Here is an 18,543-nt window from a genome sequence, read left to right on the forward strand (position 1 = left end):
ACCTCACTGTTTACCCCTTTTTTCAGATCATTTATTATTATGTTAAACCGCACCGGTCCCAGTACAGATCTTTGGCAGACCATGCTATTTTACCCCTCTCCACTGAAAACTGACCATTTATTCCTATCTGTTGTTTTCTATCTTTCAACCAGTTATTGATCAATGAGAGGACCTTCCCTCTTATCCCATGACTGCTTACTTTGCTTATGAGTCTTGGGCAAGGGATCTTATCAAAGGCTTTCTGAAAGTCCAGGTACACTATATCCACTGATTCACCCTTGTTGACACCCTCCAAGAATTGTAATAGATTGGTAAGGCATGATTTCCCTTTACAGAAGTCATGTTGACTCTTCCCCAGTATATCGTGTTCATCTGTGTGTTCGAGAATTCCATTCTTTACTATAGTTTCAACCAATTTACTGGGTATTGAAGTTAGACTTGCTGACCTGTAATGGCCTGGGTCACCTCTGGAGTCTTTTAAAAAAAAAAAAATTGGTATTCCATTAGCTCTCTGCCTGTCATCTGGTGCAGAAACTGATTTAAGTGATAAGTTACATACCGCTACCACTCTGAAACCTGATACCACATTTAGTAGTTTTGCAGTTACATATTTGAGCTCCTTCAGGACCAGATGGTATTCATCCAAGAGATCTGGTGACTTATTACTCTTTCATTTACCAGTTTGTTCCAAAACCTCCTCTATTGACACCTCAATTTGGAACAGTTCCTCAGACTTGACATCTAAAACGAATGGCTCAAGTGTGGAAATCTCCCTCACATCCTCTGCAGTGAAGACCAATGCAAAGAATTCATTTAACTTCTCTGCAATGGCCTTGTCTTCCTTGAGTGCTTCTTTAGCACTTTGATCATCCAGTGGCCCCACTGATTGTTTGTTAGGCTTCCTGCTGCTGATGTACTTACAAAAACTAACAGCAATTTTTTTTGTGGGTTTATTTTTATTTTTATTTTATTTTTCTCGTTGCTCTTCAGATTTGTTTTTGGCTTGCCTAATTATACTTCCACACTTGATTTGCTAGAGTTTTTTCCTTTCTATTTTCCTCATTAGGTTTTGATTTCCAATTTTTAAAAGTTGTCTTTTTGTCTCTAACTACATCTTTTACTCTGTTTAGCCATGGCAGCTTTTTTTGGTCCTTTTTTTTATTTTTTTATTTGGGTTATACTTATAGTTGGAACCTCTACTGTAGTGTTTTTTAAAAGTTTCCATGCAGCTTGCAGGCATTTCACTCTTATGACTGTTCTTTTTAATTTCCATTTGACTAGCCTCATTTTTGTGCAGTTCCCCTTTTATTTTTTAAGTTAAACTGTGGTGGATTTCTTTGGTATTTTCCCCTTACAAGGATGTTAACTTTTATTACATTATGGTCTCTGTTACGTAGTGGTTTAGCTATACTCACCTCTTGGACCAGATCCTGTGTTCCACCTATCTGTTTCCCCCACCCCTTAGTTTAAAAATGCCTCTAGACATTTTTTAATTTTACATGCCGTTATTCTGGTTCTGTTTTGGTTTAGGTGGAACCCATCCTTCCTGCATTGGCTCCTCCTTTCCCAAAAATTTCCCCAAGTCCCAATAAACCTAAATTCCTCCTCTGAACTCCGTCTCATCCACTCATTGAGACCCTGCAGTTCTTCCTGTCTAACTGGCCCTGTGTGTGGAGCTGGAAGCATTTCAGATACGCTACCATGGATGTCCTGATCTTCAGTCTCTTACCTAGCAGCCTAAATTTGGCTTCCAGGATATCTCTCCTACCTTTCCCTATGTCATTGGTACCGACTTGTACCATGACCACTGGCTCATCCCCAACACTGCACATAGGTCTGTCTAGATGTCTCGAGAGGTCCTTGACCTTCACACTGATCAGGCAACTTACCATGTGGTTTTCTCAGTCATCAAAACCCAACTATCTATATTTCTAATACTCCAGCCCCCCAGTCAGGCTCTCTGAAGTAACTCATGACTGTGAGTGCCAACCTCAGGGCAGATTGGGGTTTGTGCCCGGGTTTGTAACAATCAGTAGCGTGTTCTTCTATTAGATTTCACCAACCAGGTGTCAAGTGTGAACTTCTCAAGCACTATAACAGCCTTAATGTGGAGTCACAGACAGTCTCATTGGGTATTCTGGTTTATCTTGCCTTTGTAATAGATGGCACCTTACACCAAAAATCAAAACAATATTCAGGTTATTCGCAGTGCTAAAGGACCAGTCACTTACCTCAGGGCAATTGTACCTCAGATTTGAAACCAAAGACAATGCTTGTAACCAATCCTAGAATGCTGACTAAAGATTTATTAATTAAGAAAAAAAAAAAGAATTATTTACAAGGTTAAAGCAGGTAAGCATATGCACACAAATGAGATATAGTGTTAGATTCCAAAAGGTAACAGTAGCTGCTATAATAGAGAGCTTGCATATGTCCTTTAGGGCTAATCCAAGCCAAGCAGATGGGGATCCCTTGCTTATGCTAGAAATATTGCCCTCTCTGAATTCCAGGGAGCATAGTGATAACAATTTTCTTCTTTTCAGGCATTTTGATCCCTTTACCCCAGAGTACAAGCTGTGATGGGATGAGGGCTTGTGTATGTCCCCTTTTGATGGGGAACAAATATTTAACAATGAGCTCTTCAATCTGATAGAATGGTGTAACAGTCCAATGGCTGGCAGGTGAAGTGAGATAAATTCAAGACTTTCATCCTCCTCAACAGCACAGAGGCTGTCATATGGGGAGTGGAACTTCTCTACTGTGTCCTGAGAGTCTCCTCTATGTGCCTCTCTGTCTCCCTTAGCTCCTCCAGTTCAGCCACTCTAGTCTCAAGAGCCTGCACTTGCTCTGAGGGCTATCTGCCACTTTCCCACAAGGCAGGTAATAATACATGCCGTATTCAGTGCAATAAACTAGATAGCCTCTACTCTGTTGCTGGACTTGTGCCTGTATTATTTGTACTCTTGCAGGGGTTTTTTTGTTGATGTTTTTTGTGGGTGGAATGTTAATTGACCTAAATTTAGAGAACATTTACTAGGTGTATCCGGCTCACACACTCCCTTGCAAAACTCCTGTTTTGGACTAAATGGAAAGTCTTTGCGTTAATAGCATTTGTGACCCCCAAATGCTTCAGTTCACTTACGTTGAGTGAGGAACGCTTGTCAGGAGAAAATTTATTTGGGTTTTGTGGTGGTCATCTCTAGGTAGGACAGAAGTGAATGGGTTTTATTCTTGTTCTTCCTTAAAAATGGCTTCATTGGCATTTGCTGTTTTAGCATCCATTTTGAGACTATTTAATCTACAGATGCTCCACTCAGACCTTGTTTCTCAAACTTCATCCATAACAGAAATTATAGTGAGTAGCGTGTAACTGAAACTGTTAGAACAAAACAAAATGAAGTGTCTTCTTTCCTTAGCCGTATGCAGAAATGGCATATGCCTATTCACAAACTGCAGCTGCTTCCCAGCTCCAGCCTGTAGGACAGATGTATCCATCACCTTTCCAAGGTATGTCAGGAAAATGTGCACCATATGAAATCTCTCAGCTGCACTGATGCATTGTAAATATTTTTTTGTAATAAATATCCACACAGGACTGGAAGCAAACATACACCCATCCCATTCAGAGCCCTTACATCTGCTGGCTCAGTTTTATGTTGTGCCATGTTATTTTTTTTAATGTCAGATAAGGACAAATGATTCTTAATAATTCAAATTCCTCCCCCCACCCCGCAAGGTGCACTCAGGGGAGGGACTAATATGGGCAAAAAAATTCCTAAGATCTATTCCTGAGTGTGCACGTGGCTAGTGACTCTTTAACATAGTCACTTGTTAAATTTCATTATAAATTATTAATTGTTTATCCTATTCCATGTGGTTGTCATTGTGGCTGCCAATTGTTTAATCTATAAATTCCTACATGGGGAACAAATATTTAACAATGAGCTCTTCAATCTGATAGAATGGTGTAACAGTCCAATGGCTGGCAGGTGAAGTGAGATAAATTCAAACTGGAAAAATATGCCATACATTTTTAACAGTGAGGATAATTAACCATTGGAACAATTTCTCAGGGGTCGTGGTAGGTTCTCTATCATTAGCAGTCTTTAAATCAAAATTGGATGTTTTTCTGAGAAATGCTCTAGGGCCAGTGGTTCTCAACCAGGATTCCAGGGCCCACTCGGGGGCTGCAAGCAGCTTTCAGGAGGGCTGCCAAGCAGGGCTTGTATTAAACTTGCTGAGGCCCAGGGCAGAAAGCCGAAGCCCCACCACAGGGGGCTGAAGCCTGGGGTCTGAGCTCCACCACCCAGGGCTGAAGATGAAGCCTGAAAAAGTTAGCTTTGTGGGGGTCCCTGTGGTGTGCGGCCTCAGGCAATTGCCTTGCTTGCTACCCCCTAACGTTGGCTCTGGCTTTTGTATGCAGAAAAACAGTTGTGACACAGGTGGGCTGTGGACTTTTTATAGCATGGGGGTGGGGGGAGTAAAAGGTTGAGAATCCCTACTCTAGGGATTATTTTGGGGAAGTTCTCTGGTCTTTGTTACACAGGAGGTCAGACTAAATGATCACAATGATCCTTCTGGCCTTGGAATCTGTGAATTGCTGTAAACAAGTCCCATTGATTTCCTGCCATTATAGACCTGGTTTCTTATAGTTAAAGCAATAACATGTCTTGTTTTCTAGATCTTCTTAATCACTGACCTTTAGGAAGATGGCAGTCCCTGTAGCTGCCAGGCTTTGAACGCAGACCAATGCAAATACTTCTGCTTCTGTGGTGGTCTTTTTGCCACGCTAACTGGTCACCTCTCTCCTTCCCATTCTAGCACCTAGTGATGTTACTTCATTCTTGATGACAGAAGCTCGACAACATAACACTGAAATCCGAATGGCTGTTAGCAAAGTAGCTGATAAAATGGATCATCTAGCTGCCAAGGTAATGATATAGACCTGGCAGTAAAGGAGAGAGACCTGATGTGGAGGGGGCTTGTTCACAAGGGGATAAAGCCACTTGCCCTTCTCAGCCATATAGTGCCTCAGAAGTAGGTGTTCTGTTGAAGAGTTCAAGCTGCTGTGTTTAGCTTGTACATTATGCAGTAACTTAACCATGTAAAGGTGGAGTTTTCACTAATTATACTTCACATGCAATTTGACTACTATAAAAAAAGCCCAGTTGCAGCAAGATGATCCTCATGAAGGAGCTGTCTATTATGATCGTACACTTAGTGCCTCGCATCCGAGGAATCCCACAGCCCTGCACAAGATGGCATGGCTGTAGTTTACATGCATATTCTACAACTGCTGTATGAGTGATCAGATGAAGCTAGAAAGCTTGTATCATCCACCAACAGAAGTTGGTCCAATAAAAGATACTACTTCACCTACTTTGTGTCTCTCAGGTGAAGTTGTGACAAGTTGTGATGTGCTAAATGCTCACATTAACATCCTGCTGAAGTTTGGCTTCCATGGTTTGTTCCTTACAGGTGGAGGAGTTACAGAAACAAAATACTAGCAACAACTTGCTGCTACCTGGCATCTCTTCAGTTACCATGGAAACTGCCATGATCATGAGCAACATCCAGCGCATCATTCAGGTGAGGGTGGCTGAGTGCTAGGGTAACCTTGTTGGTTCCTCAGTAAGGAAACTGATACTGTGTTCTGTAGCTGCCTAGGCGGTAGCAGCATTACTATTAAATTTCTTCTGATAATGAAGTCAGCTGTAGGTGGCATCCCCTAGGTCACCCCAAATAAGATGACTATGCTCATACTCTGTGGTTACACCTTAGGAGAACGAGAGGTTGAAGCAGGAGATATTTGAGAAGAGCAGCCGTATTGAAGAACAGAATGAGAAGATCGGCGAATTGATTGAGCGGAATCAGCGGTGAGGAATGGGCAGGTGCAGCCTACTCATGGCTACAGACCTGGTTACTAACTGCACTTTCTCTTTTGCCTGTAGAGAAGGTCTTCATTTCACTGCTGAATGGAACAAAGAGTGTTAAATTCAGGGGACAGGGGTCCTAGATTCTTTGGGTTCTAGCACAAGGACATGCCTTTCTTGTAGGTACTTTAGGTGTGCATATCTCTGAAACTGGGGTTTGGCATAAACTTGGAGCAAAGCAGGCAGGTAAAGACCTGCTGCTGCTTTTCCTGACCACATCACAACAAGAGTCCTTATGGCCAAAGGGAGAGGGGTCTGCTCTCTCTGGTTATTCTTATTGCTGCTCCTTCGGGTCAAATGGAGAAGGGTGCTGGTGCATGGGATGTATTCCCAATGTATCCCCATTCTCAGATATATGCCATACAATGTCTCTAGAATGGAATAGTCTCCCAAAGGAAGTGGTGAAAGCCTCATCACTTGGGATATTAAACACTTCATTGTACTGCAGCAACACTGCTCTCTTGGCAGGAGGATGGAGCAGAGTTACTAACCAATTTCCTCTATCTCTAGATTCACCAATGTTTCTGTAACTTGCAGCATACTGTCTCTCTCATCTGGAATACTGTGTATGATCCTGGTCACCCATGTTCCAGTCTTTAAATTCATCTTGAACTAGTGCAATGAAGATGATTAAGGGAATGGAGGGCCTATCTTATGAGAGGAAACTGGAAGAGATTGGCTTGTTTAGTCTAGCAAAAAGGCAGCTGAGATGGGAATATGATTGCCCTGCCTAAATACATTAGGGAGGTAAATACCAGGGAGATTGGAGAGCTATTTAAACTAAAGGACAGTATTGGTACAAAAACATATGGACGTGAACTGGCCATGAACAAATTCAGCTGGAAATGAGAAGATTTCTAACTATTGGAGGGAGAGGTTCTGGAACAGCCTTTCCAATAGGAGCTGTGGGAGCAAACAACTTACAGTACAGACCCGTTTACGCTTGGATGCCGGGAGTCAAACCGTCACGACTGCGTGTTAATGGACCACGGGTTAAGAGGGCCATGCTGAAATATCTTAAGATATCTATATATACAGTACATGTATAATTATCTAGGATTACATACGTATTCACAGCGTCTCAAATACTGCAGGTCTATCTGTTAACGGCGCTTTGCAAGAATATAAATTCAAATGTGTAATCTAATAACATTAAATACGCAGCAAATCACTAAAACTTTGAAAGAGTACTGTACCAGTTTAGCGGCATTCCTTTCAGCCTTTCCTGAGCAAACCACGTGCGCATGGCTTTGTCGATTGTGGGTTTTGCTGAATAGTGCACACGTTTTTGCTTAAGCCCTGTGGCAGAATCAATATTTTGTACACAGCCATTCAGTTTAGATTCGGTTTTTAGCCATTCTCGGAGAGTAGATTCAGCAATCCCAATATCTTTTGAAACTTTGGCCTGGGTTTCTCCACTATTTACTCGATCTATTGCAGCTAGCTTTTCTTCTACAGTGTAGGAGCATTGACACTTGCCCTCTGCCATTATGTTAGGCCTACAGTTAAAATTTTCTAATGTAGTATATACAGTATATTACTATATATTGTATATCTCTCTAGCGTGACAATGACTAAGCGTGCGTGATACGTCTTTACCAATATCGGCGATCAAAGGAAGAGGAAACGCCAGTAGGCCTACAACACGTTTCCGCTCTGCACTTCCTGTCGATTTCTATGTCAGTGAGTTAGTGAGCAAATCTGTAGCGCTACATAGCAAGTTCCTGTACCGCATGTTAACGAGTCTCGCGTGTTAAATAGGTAGCACTGGGAGGCATGGCGCTGCTCTGTGTTAAGCAGATTCGCACGTAAACGGGTCTATACTGTAATTAATTCTAACAGAGCAGGACAGATTTGAGTGCAATTGTGTGATGGTGCTGGGCAGAGCTCAGCAGCCATGGAGCTCACTTCCAATTTATCTCTTCTGTTCCTAAAGCTTATGCTGCAGGGTTTCAGCCAGCCAGGAAGATAATTTTTTCTCCCAATGTATTCTGGGAGGGTTTTTTTCCCTACCTCTGAAGCATCAGGGATGTTTATGGCTAGAGATGGGACATTGGGCAGGATGGGCCAGGGCTCTGAGATGGCACTAAGCATTCTCTCTCTCAGGTGCTTGGCTGGCTGGTTCTTGCTCACATGCTCAGAGTCTAACTCATTACATATGTTGCATCAGGAAGGTATTTCCCCCCAGGTCAGATTGGCAGTGACGTTGGGAGGGTTTTGCCTTCCTCTGCAGCATGTGGGTGCATCTCATTTGCCAAGATTATCTGGGTGTATATCATTTAATTTCCCTGGCATTCAGGGGAGCCTCAAATACTGGTATACCTCAGTCCCGCCTGTGGCACAGAATAATCTAGTCTCCTGTGGTCTATAGTACTTTGATTTCGTTTTGGTTGTTGGGTTTAGCGTACAAGTGCTGGGTGGTGTTGGTGGCCTATGCAGTACAGCAGGTCAGACTAGATGCCCTAATGGTCCCTTCTGGCCTTAAACTGACAGATCTTAAATAGTCACATATCCTTAGTTTCATTTGTGTGCACGACATCACACAGAGTTGTTTTAAAACTTATTCTGTTAACGAAGCTTTGTCACAAACACTGTTTTCTTTCCTCCATAATAGGCTTTTCACTTCAAGTCCCCTTTTGTGTTTGTGCTCAAGTCGCTTTCTATGATTTTTTTCCCCCCCCTTTCCTAGGTATGTTGAACAGAGCAACCTGCTGATGGAGCAGAGAAACAACTCATTGCAAACAACAAATGAACACACTCAGGCAAGGGTGTTGCATGCAGAGCAGGAGAAGGTAAAACTAACCAAGCAATAAGTACAAGCACAGAGCTCTGACCGAGGCTAGAGAGGGGTTTGCAGTTCTATCTAACAGACACTGGGAATTCTGACCTAAAACTCTCCTAAAAAGAGAACCCAGTGGTTCTCAATCATGGCTTCTAAAGCCGTTACCTTAGTGTTCATTATGATCTGTCTAGGTGTTTGCATGGCCCCAGCACTGTAGCTTCTATTTCATAAGGCTTAAAGATGTTTTAGCTTGGATATTCTTTCAATTGCTAAATTGATATGGAAGGTACAAAAGTTACTCTTAGCTACCATTTGGTATGAAAACAGAAAGTTAAGCTGCCATGTATATTAGCAGGGCCTCATAACTATTTCAAAATGCACATTGCCTATTTTACTACATTGTCAGATTCCCAGAAAAGCTCCTCTCCTACTGCTAAATGGCTGGTAGAACTTGGGCACAGCTAAATATCCATATAACAATCCTCTTACCTGATAGATTTGATTCTCTGGTAAGATGTCTCGATTTCAAAAATCAGTGAAACCTCAGGTTTCAGATATGGTAATATTGTGTTATTTGTCAAATTCACTTCTAGTAGCCATTTGTAGTGTAACTGTGTTTGGTCCCAGGAAATTAGGGAGACATGGTGGGTGAGGTAATTTCTTATTGGACTTACTTCCTCACCCATCTTCTCTCTCAAGTAGCCATGTCAGTTTAACGTGGAACCAGATGTTGCTTTCCATCCTGCTACCTTCAGTTATTTACCATGTGTAGGAACCCAGTAAGTACAGCCATGTGTTGCTTGTTAGGCCTGTGCAGATGCATTTGGAAGACTGTAGCCCATTCTAATATACTAGCGTGAGGGGGCTTTGAGTATATTGCTGGCCCCTTTTGTACTTTGCCAAAATAACATATGAACCTTGCACTGCTGTGCCCTGCTTTGTGGTGTGCACTCCATATGTATTGATATATTTCTTGTTTGGCGTTAATCATAAGTGCTTGTGTTACCTCTGCTTCCTTGTATGAGACCCACTGGTCTCATTGGTGGACTTCAAAGAAGTGGAGACCCTAGTTCCTTCTAAAGTATAGTAGCTGCCTCTCCTGTTGGTTAGGGAACACACAGGATCCAGAGCAATGAGTGATTGAATATATGCTGTGTGCAACTAGACCATGAAGCAAGGAGTACTTTGCTGGGGTATGTTCTCCAGCAACAGCCCTTGGCAAACTACAGAAACAATAACTATTGCAAGTCAGCTCCAGCCATGTGGCATCACAGACTGAGGCTACTGATAAACCTCCATTCTTGTCTGAGCACACATCATCACTGTGGCAACCACAGGGATTGCTTATGTGGGAAAGTACCATTCATTCAAAGTATTTTCTTTAGAGCGATTGCATCCATCCTTAGGCCCTGTCTGTGCTGAGACTTGACCCAATTCCAGCAGTCAATTGCAGTGGCTCATTTGGCTCTCCTGTAGGTTAGAAAAGCCATGATTTGCACTGGAGATGCTTACCCTGGCTTCAAACGTGAGTAGGGTGACCAGACATCCCGATAAAATCGGGACTGTCCCAATTTTGAGGAGTTTGTCCCGTGTCCCGACCGAAGTACGGTCGGGACGCCATTTGTCCCGATATTTTGTTTCGGGATTTTTTTTTATTTATTTATTTATTTTTTTACACTCACCCGTCTGGGTCTTCGGCGGCAATTCGACGGCGGGTGCTTCTGTCTTTGGCGGCAAGATTTATTACCCACCGCTGAAATGCTGCTGAAGACCGTCAGTGACTGAAGGACCTGCCGCCAAAGACCCGGATGGGTGAGTGTAACAATTAAAAAGGCGCCTCCCCTGCAGCGGTCCCGATATTTTCAACTTAGCATCTGGTCACCCTAAATGCGAGTCAGCTGTATCACTGCAAACTCTGTCTTTTCTTGTCTGTCCTTGGGGTTTGCTCTGGTGTTGCTATGTCAGTTGTTGCAATGGAGACCAATTCCTGATGTAGTTTTAGTAATAACAAATCAGGGGAGAGGACCTTGGAAGATCTGAGAGGATTCTCTGCTCCCGTGTATGCAAACTGGGGGGTAGCCCTCTGTCCCGGCATGGCCCAGGTCTCAGTCGAGGAGCAATGAATCTGTAACTTCCTGCCCTTGGGGTAATACATTTCTGCTTAGCACTTTGAGTATTTGATATCAACGTTTTTGCCATGTTCTTGTAAGGTTGGTGGTATCACCGCTCTCCAGAATGGTGAAATGACTTGCTGTCACTGGCAGTACAGAGATTAGAATGCAGAAGCTCCTGGCTCCCAGTTGAGTGCATAGTCCATTTGACTATCCATGTTCCATACAGTCATGCACATTTGGAGAGATTTAGCCCCTTGCTTTTTAAAAATGGCTTCACTGCTGTTCTTTCTGTCTTTGAGCTTTTGCAGCTGTCAAACAAGAAATAGGTTGAATGCTTCTCTTGTCACATTTCAGGCCCCTGTAATGCCACATTTAGCTGTTCTAAGTAATCAATGCTTTTGCCTTTCTACTTGGCGTTCTTAACTCTTCCTGTTTCCTGTCACTGCTTTCTCTTCCCAGCACACGCTGCCAGTGGATCGGGGCTGGGACCAGGTGAGGCAGTGTGTCCCTGACTGTCTAGAGCCTTGGGGTTTCTCTCCCATAACCTACAGTTTACACATGCCTCTAGCTTTGATAAAGTCTTTCTGAGCTGAAGATTCTCCTGCATCTTTACAGTCCACAGCCAACACTTTTTTTGGCAGGAGGCTGGGTAGGAAGAATTGTGAGCAAAATCCTTTCAACTGTTCGAACTGAGTGGATGGAAACTTGCCAACCTTAGGAGTTCAGATACTGTTGCACAGAATACAGAAGTTAATAGGGGAAAACCCAAACAAAACAAAAATCCCACTCTTTTTGACCTCTGCTGATTTCAGCACAGAAACAGTTTGTTTGTTTTTTTCCTTTGAGTTTATGAAAACTGCTGGAGGCAGCTTATCTGGAGATGAAAAAACCAAACCAAAAAAAAAAAACACCACAATTTACAAGCTACATTGGTAATGATCTTTTTTCACCCTTCCAAAAGAGGAGAACAAAAGGGAATGCTGTTCTAGGAACTATGTCAGCACTGATCAATTCACATAGCTTATCCACAGGTGCTTAATCCACAGGTACTAGTACTTTGTTGTTTAATTAAGTGATCACACAATTTTTCCCACTGGGGAAGTGTGATTGGCAGCCCCGTAACTAAGATACTTTTGAGAGAGGTCTCTAAGTAAGATTGATTAATAGCCACAGTGTCAGTCTCTGGTGTACAGATCCATTTTCCAAGTTTGAGACCAGCAATAATTCAAGACCTGAGGTAGTTCTCTGAATGCCAGCAAGTAGCTAGCCCAAGAGGAAATTGGGCTGGAACTATGTGGGGCACAAAAGAGAACCTGTTGGGAATCTGAATGCAACTTTTAACTACAATAGGAACTGTTTAAGTTCACACTATTATAGTGCAGCCTGTCTTTACAGCATATTCTTCATGAATTTTGTCCCTATCCCAAAAGACTTGGAGCTGGATCTAGTTTGTATCCTTTTCCTTGAGATGCTTTGAGCCTTTTCAGTGTTTTTGTTTTGTTTTTTTTTAACAAGTGTTAATTAACAAGTTGTCTGTGAGAACCCCTATTAGCTCTGGTTTCCTGTGAATCACTGACTTAAATAAAATCCAAATGTAAAAGTTTAATAGAACAGTGATCACTGTTCAAGTATATAATACTTGCACTTTACAGCGCATAACTTGGCAAGCCAGAAAAATACTTTGGCAAATTAGCGTGTACCTAACCATCTAGAGAATGCAGAGTACACATCCTGCTCTGAAATTCCCTCTCCACAACTAGTCCTTCATAAACTGATCCCTATACTCACTTGAAAATAGTCTGCAAGTCCACTCCCATCTGACTATTACCCATCCCAAACATAGCTTTATCCCCAGGAGCACATCATCCAGTCCATTTTAATTGTTTGACAAATCTAGAAGGACGGGCGGAATTGTAACATCAGACTTGCTACCCTGGCACTCAGTCTGTTTGCAACCTCCAGGGAGCTGTGTGTGTCTGGGAGTGGCAGACTCCTGCTAGGCTTTTTGTGGGCAATTAGGCTTTGATGTCTGGCCAGCTGGTAGTCCCAAAGGGCTGAACAGAGCAGCCAACCAGTGAAACACATGTCTCATTTAAAGCTTTTTCAGAAAAAACTTCCTGAAGTGACCTGCTTTAATCTGTCTTGGAGATGAGGTTGTCGCCAGCCACTAGAATAAATCAGGGTGTGGGGTGTGGTCAAATAGGGCCCACAGTGCTTTACTATGTATCCCAGAGCCACCCTGTTTTTAGTAGGGCAATGATCCTGTCCCTGCTGCCACTCAGCTCAATGTACAGTGCTTCATCTTTGGCCTGCAACTTCCACCAAGGTGTATCTCTAATGGAGGAGGGCATCTGCCATCTAGTTATGCAAACCAAGCGTGGAATCTGGGCTCCTAGCACTGACCTGTGAGTCAACTTTTGGAAACCCCACTTCATAGAATATCAGGGTTGGAAGGCACCTCCAACCCCCTGCTCAAAGCAGGACCAATCCCCAATTTTTTGCCCTAGATCCCTAAATGGCCCTCCTTAAGTACTTAGGAGTTCTGATATTTCCCCCTGTTCTGTGCTGCAGGTCAAAGTTGCAGAGGAGCTGGCAGCTGCTACAGCACAGGTCTCCCGTCTGCAGTTGGAGCTGACTGCTCACCAGAAGAAGGAGATGGACCTGCACACACAGCTGACCACAGCCCTGCAGGAGGCAGAGATGAATGAGGCACAGCTCAAGAAACTGCAAGCACAACTAGCCGGTAAGGGGTCGGTCAGGGGGTGGGTTCTATTGCCTAGATCATGGTCTAGTTCTCGGTTAACTTGAGGTCAGCTGTATTGGTGACCTTAACTCTATACTTCAGTGGCAGCTGTCTGAATTGCCAAAAAAAGATCTATTTAGCATAATGTGCCTTAGCTTTCAGCTAGAGGGGCCAACTAGGGGAGAGAAGGAAGCTCTGCCTCTATGTGCAAATCAGTGCTTAGCCTCCCTGCTGAGATTGCCAACAAAGGAGCCTGTTAGGACAGCCTCTCATGTGGACACCTTCCTGTTAGGCTGGTGGGCTTGGTCCTGTACCTACCACTTTTGTCTCTACTGAGCTAGACTAGATTTAAACGGATGTACTAGTGGTTCCCTTTCACCCACTGAGGGTGCCCTGCCAGAGAGTATGGAAGTCCTTAGTGAGTCGTGCAACTATGCCCCTCTTGCAGTTGGGTCAACTAGTCCATGTTCCTATAGCACCATTATCCCAAAGATTACTGAAGCTAGTTCTAGTGTGGAACACAACCAAGGGTTAAGAGAGGAAGTCAATAATTAGCATAAATGCAGGGATTAGTTAGGCATAATGGAACTACCTGAGTTTGGACTGCATGTGAGATACACCTTCTTTCTGACATTGGCACCTCTTGGATGAGCAGCCTTCTTGAAATACCATGGTACAGAATATATGCACTAACTGTGAAGCCTCCTGCTTCCTGCCATAAGAAGCTATGGAGATAAATAACTCGGTGAGATAGATAAAAGGTTATGACTTTTAGATGAATAGTAGCCCATAAAATGACAAGGGTTTCAACAGTCCTCATACTCTGACAGCATAAGCTGATTACCAGATGGGTTCAAAAAGAAAGCTTCTCCTCCCCATACTTAATATTGCACAGCCGAATGCAAAACCAAAAAATTGACTGAACACTTCAAAGCTTTTGCTGCTTTTTTTTTTCACTACTTACTAATCTATTAGAGTTCTTTGAAGGGGTCAACAAACACATGGACAAGGGGGATCCAGTGGACATAGTGTACTTAGATTTCCAGAAAGCCTTTGACAAGGTCCCTCATCAAAGGCTCTAACGTAAATTAAGTTGTCATGGGATAAGAGGGAAGATCCTTTCACGGATTGAGAACTGGTTAAAAGACAGGGAACAAAGGGTAGGAATACATGGTAAATTTTCAGAATGGAGAGGGGTAACTAGTCGTGTTCCCCAAGGGTCAGTCCTAGGACCAATCCTGTTCAACTATTCATAAATGATTTGGAGAAAGGGGTAAACAGTGAGGTGGCAAAGTTTGCAGATGATCCTAAACTGCTCAAGATAGTTAAGACCAAAGCAGTCTGTGAAGAACTTCAAAAAGATCTCACAAAACTAAGCGATTGGGCAACAAAATGGCAAATGAAATTTAATGTGGATAAATGTAAAGTTTCTGCTTCATCTAATTGAGCTAAAAAGGGGGCTCTACTTTTCAGTTCACTATTAAGCTCTTCTTGGCTATATATAGGCACTTGCCTTCAGGAGACTGTGTACTATGAACCTGAAGAGGAGTTGTTAGTTTTTTATTGTTGGTTTTTTTCCGCACTATACTGACCAATTCCTCCTGCCCCCAGCCTGAATCCTGGCTGCTCTGTCTTCAGCTGACAGTCTGCTCAAGCTGGTAGTAGAGAAGTGGACTGGATGCAAGCAGAAGTTCAGTTTTGTTTTGTTTTTTTTCCTGGCAGCAAAATATCAGATTAGGAGTAGCTTTGGTCAGGAGTCCTGACCCGTCCTGTCCTCCCCTGGGCCAGAAACCTTTCCACCTCTTTCTGAAAACAGCTAGTTTCCCAGGTGTCTTCCATGTAGGAGCCATATAGACTCTGAAGGGTTAGTTCAGTCAATATGTAATGTACCAGTATTTCTTTAGGGTAATAAAATCAACACAAGTAGTCACTTCATTGGATATCTTTGGAGTTTAATAAGAGGTCAGTGTGCAATGCGAGAGCCAGAGACTCTTAGAAATGTGATGCAGTTGTGAAAAAGGTTAATATCATTGTGGGGTGTATTAACAGGAGTATTGTGTGTAAGACTTGGGAAGTAATTGTCCCACCTAGCACTGGTGAGGCCTGAGCTGGAGTACTCTCCAGTTCTGGGCGCCACATTTGAGGAAAGAAGAGAACAAATTAGAGTCCAGAGGAGAGCAACAAAAAAAAGGATTTAGAAATCCTGACCTATGAGGAAAGGCTAAAATGTTTAGCCGCTAAAAGAACTCTTGAGGGGGAAAAAAGACTGGGGGTGTGTGTGTGTGGGGGGGGAATCTGATAAGTCTTCAGATATGTTAATGGCTGTTATGAGGACTGAAGGTAGGACAAGAAGTAATAGGTTTAATCTGCTGCAAGGGAGACTTAACCTATTACTACTTGTCCTACCTTCAGTCCTCATAACAACAGCCATTAACATGTTCTGTGACCCTTCTGTGTTCTACTCTTGCTATGGGCTGTAAGTTTTCTTCCACTCAGATTAATCTGAAATATGAAGTGTGGAAACCCACAGTGAGCTGTGTTCTTGCAGAGCTCCAAGAATCCTCAGAAGACACGCAAGCTAAATTCAGAGCTGAGAAGCAGAGCCGCAGGCAACTGGACCTGAAGGTCACGGCGATGGTAGAAGAGCTAGCAGACCTGAAAGTAGAGAAAGAGAACCTGGAAAAGGTAGGCCCAGGCATCTACATTTCAGGGGAGATGCACAGTTCCAGTCGGATGCTAAACTTAACCTAGTGTTTCTGCAGACCCACACAAGGCAAGCCAAATTTTGGATTGGCAACTCTTTTTCCCTACAAACAACACAGTTTTGGTGCATCAGTTCAGGAGTGCACTTACATAGATTTTAAAGTTCTCTGTATGTTAATGACCATATATAATAGTAATGACAATGAGATTGCCCACAGTGCCCCAGGGGATGAGACGCTATCTGGATGCAGTCCAGATCTGTGCTCAGACATACCACTATCTGTGCCCCAGAACCTTGTTGAGAGGAAGAAGAAATCCCTCTTGGAGAGAAGCCAGGCTGAGGAAGAGATGGATGAGATTCGCAGGTCCTACCAGGAAGAACTGGACAAGCTTCGACAGCTCCTGAAAAAGGCACGGACTTCAACTGATCAAGCAGCAGCAGAGCAGGTGAGGGGACCTCCTCCAACTGGATAGGTTTGTGTGAGTTCCATCTGGAAAGCCAGTTGATTATAGATAGCAAATACATATTGGATAAAGCTGCATCAGTTGCTCAGTGAAGAAATAGCACCCTGCTTCACTAAGGGGATTAGTCTTCAGTGCTTCTCCTCTGCTTTGCTGGCCTGTGTTGGCTTTGCCTTTACCTCCTGCTCCAGGATTCTTACCGATGACTTCAAAGAATTAAGTAACCCAGGCAGACAGGAAACTACACTAGTTGGGGAGTAAGGAAGGCTCCTAACTTCAAAACAATGGGCTGTGATTCTGAGTTTGGTCTCCAGCCAGCTGTTGTGTGGCTTTGGGGCAACAGGAGCAGCCTGAATTCTGATGGGTGCAAATCTTGCCTGCTTGGTCTTCCAGAGCAAGTGATGCAGTGATCAGAAGATGGCACAAGGGTGGATGCCTCTTGGCTAACAGAGCAGGAGAAGAGCGGAGCTCCTTTTTAACTAGTCAGAGCGGAGTTGGGGAAGAGTAGAGTTGTTGGTAGAGGGAAGGGTGAACGGGGCTCCATCACTTTTGGGCTTCCTTCGCCAGTTGCTGTTGCTATTTGAAGCAAGGGGCTGCAATCTGAGCCAGCATTAGAGAATTGCTCTCCCATGGAGGATAGAATTGTGCCTTGTGTGGGGAGGAAATGCTGCAGGGATAGAACACCAACTCCAAGATGGCAGAACTAGGCAAGAGAATTTGCCTTGCCCCGGCCCCACCCCAGAATTCTCTGCTCATAAGAGTGGATGTAACTGTCCTGTATTGGTAGCTCCCTGCTAATAACTTCTGTTACTTCATGGGCAGCAGTCACTCATCCAGGCAGAGCTGGAATCCCAGTGGGAAGCAAAATGTGAGCGCATGCTGGTCTCTGCCAAGGAGCAGCACTTACGGCAGTATCAGGAGGTGTGTGAGCAGAGAGACTCTCAACAGAAGCACATCACCCAGCTGGAAGAGAAGGTAGACTCTCCCTTGCTAACCACTTGTCTATACACTCACTTCTCTACCTCTTTCCCGCATGCTGTTGTCCTTCGGAAGCAAATGGGAGGGGTGTAGTCGGGAATCACATACCCAGTAGTGCTCTGCCACCTTGGTGTGGCTAGTGTTTTCCGTTTCCTGGCTTCTCAGAGGAGATGACGGTGCCCCTCTTGACTGGAGGATGTGTCTGGATGTTGCCCCCATTAACTCTTGAGTGGTTGGGATTAACGCGGAGGCTGGCTGATGTATTAGCAGGGGTTCTGTACAGGGCAGAGATGGGGCATGCTGACCTCAGAACAGAATTAGCTAGCAGGAAATGCTGCAGCTGATGTCTACTGAGCATGACAGTTTTTCTGAGGGGAAAGGTTTGATAGGTCTGGTGGAAAGGGAATAGTAAAAATGCATCTCTGCTGCTGATTAAATTAAAAAACATAGAGAATCAAAAAAGTGCCACCGTGGCTAAACAACAAAGTAAAAGAAGCAGTGAGAGGCAAAAAGGCATCCTTTAAAGTGGAAGTTAAATCTTATTGGAAAAAAATAGAAAGGAGCACAAACTCTGACAAATGAAGTGTAAAAGTATAATTAGAAAGGCCAATAAAGAATTTAAAGAACAGCTAGCCAAGACTCAGAAAGTAATAAATTTTTTTTTGCTAAGTACATCAGAAGCAGGAAGCCTGCTAAATAACCAGTGGGGCCATTGGATAATTGAGATGCTAAAGGAGTACTCAATGACAATAAGGCCATTGCAGAGAAACTAAGTGAATTCTTTGCATCGTTTTTCACAGCTGAGGGTGTGAGGGAGATTCCCAAACC

At 43.5% G+C, this 18,543-nt stretch overlaps 1 protein-coding gene across 1 annotated transcript in view; it reads left to right on the top strand.

The window, feature by feature from the left end:
• The window catches only part of FKBP15 (FKBP prolyl isomerase family member 15), a 79,299-nt gene that overhangs the window by 52,035 nt on the left and 8,721 nt on the right, over positions 1–18,543 (top strand). The window contains exons 15-24 of the mRNA XM_065418704.1: positions 3,417–3,507; positions 4,822–4,931; positions 5,479–5,589; positions 5,782–5,876; positions 8,623–8,725; positions 11,289–11,321; positions 13,401–13,572; positions 16,121–16,257; positions 16,567–16,722; positions 17,560–17,712. Of these exons, the coding sequence (XP_065274776.1) occupies positions 3,417–3,507; positions 4,822–4,931; positions 5,479–5,589; positions 5,782–5,876; positions 8,623–8,725; positions 11,289–11,321; positions 13,401–13,572; positions 16,121–16,257; positions 16,567–16,722; positions 17,560–17,712 (1,161 nt within the window). The remainder of the gene's footprint in view (positions 1–3,416; positions 3,508–4,821; positions 4,932–5,478; positions 5,590–5,781; positions 5,877–8,622; positions 8,726–11,288; positions 11,322–13,400; positions 13,573–16,120; positions 16,258–16,566; positions 16,723–17,559; positions 17,713–18,543) is intronic.

This window comes from Emys orbicularis, chromosome 18 (genome assembly GCF_028017835.1).
Source record: "Emys orbicularis isolate rEmyOrb1 chromosome 18, rEmyOrb1.hap1, whole genome shotgun sequence".
Lineage (NCBI taxonomy): Eukaryota > Metazoa > Chordata > Testudines > Emydidae > Emys > Emys orbicularis.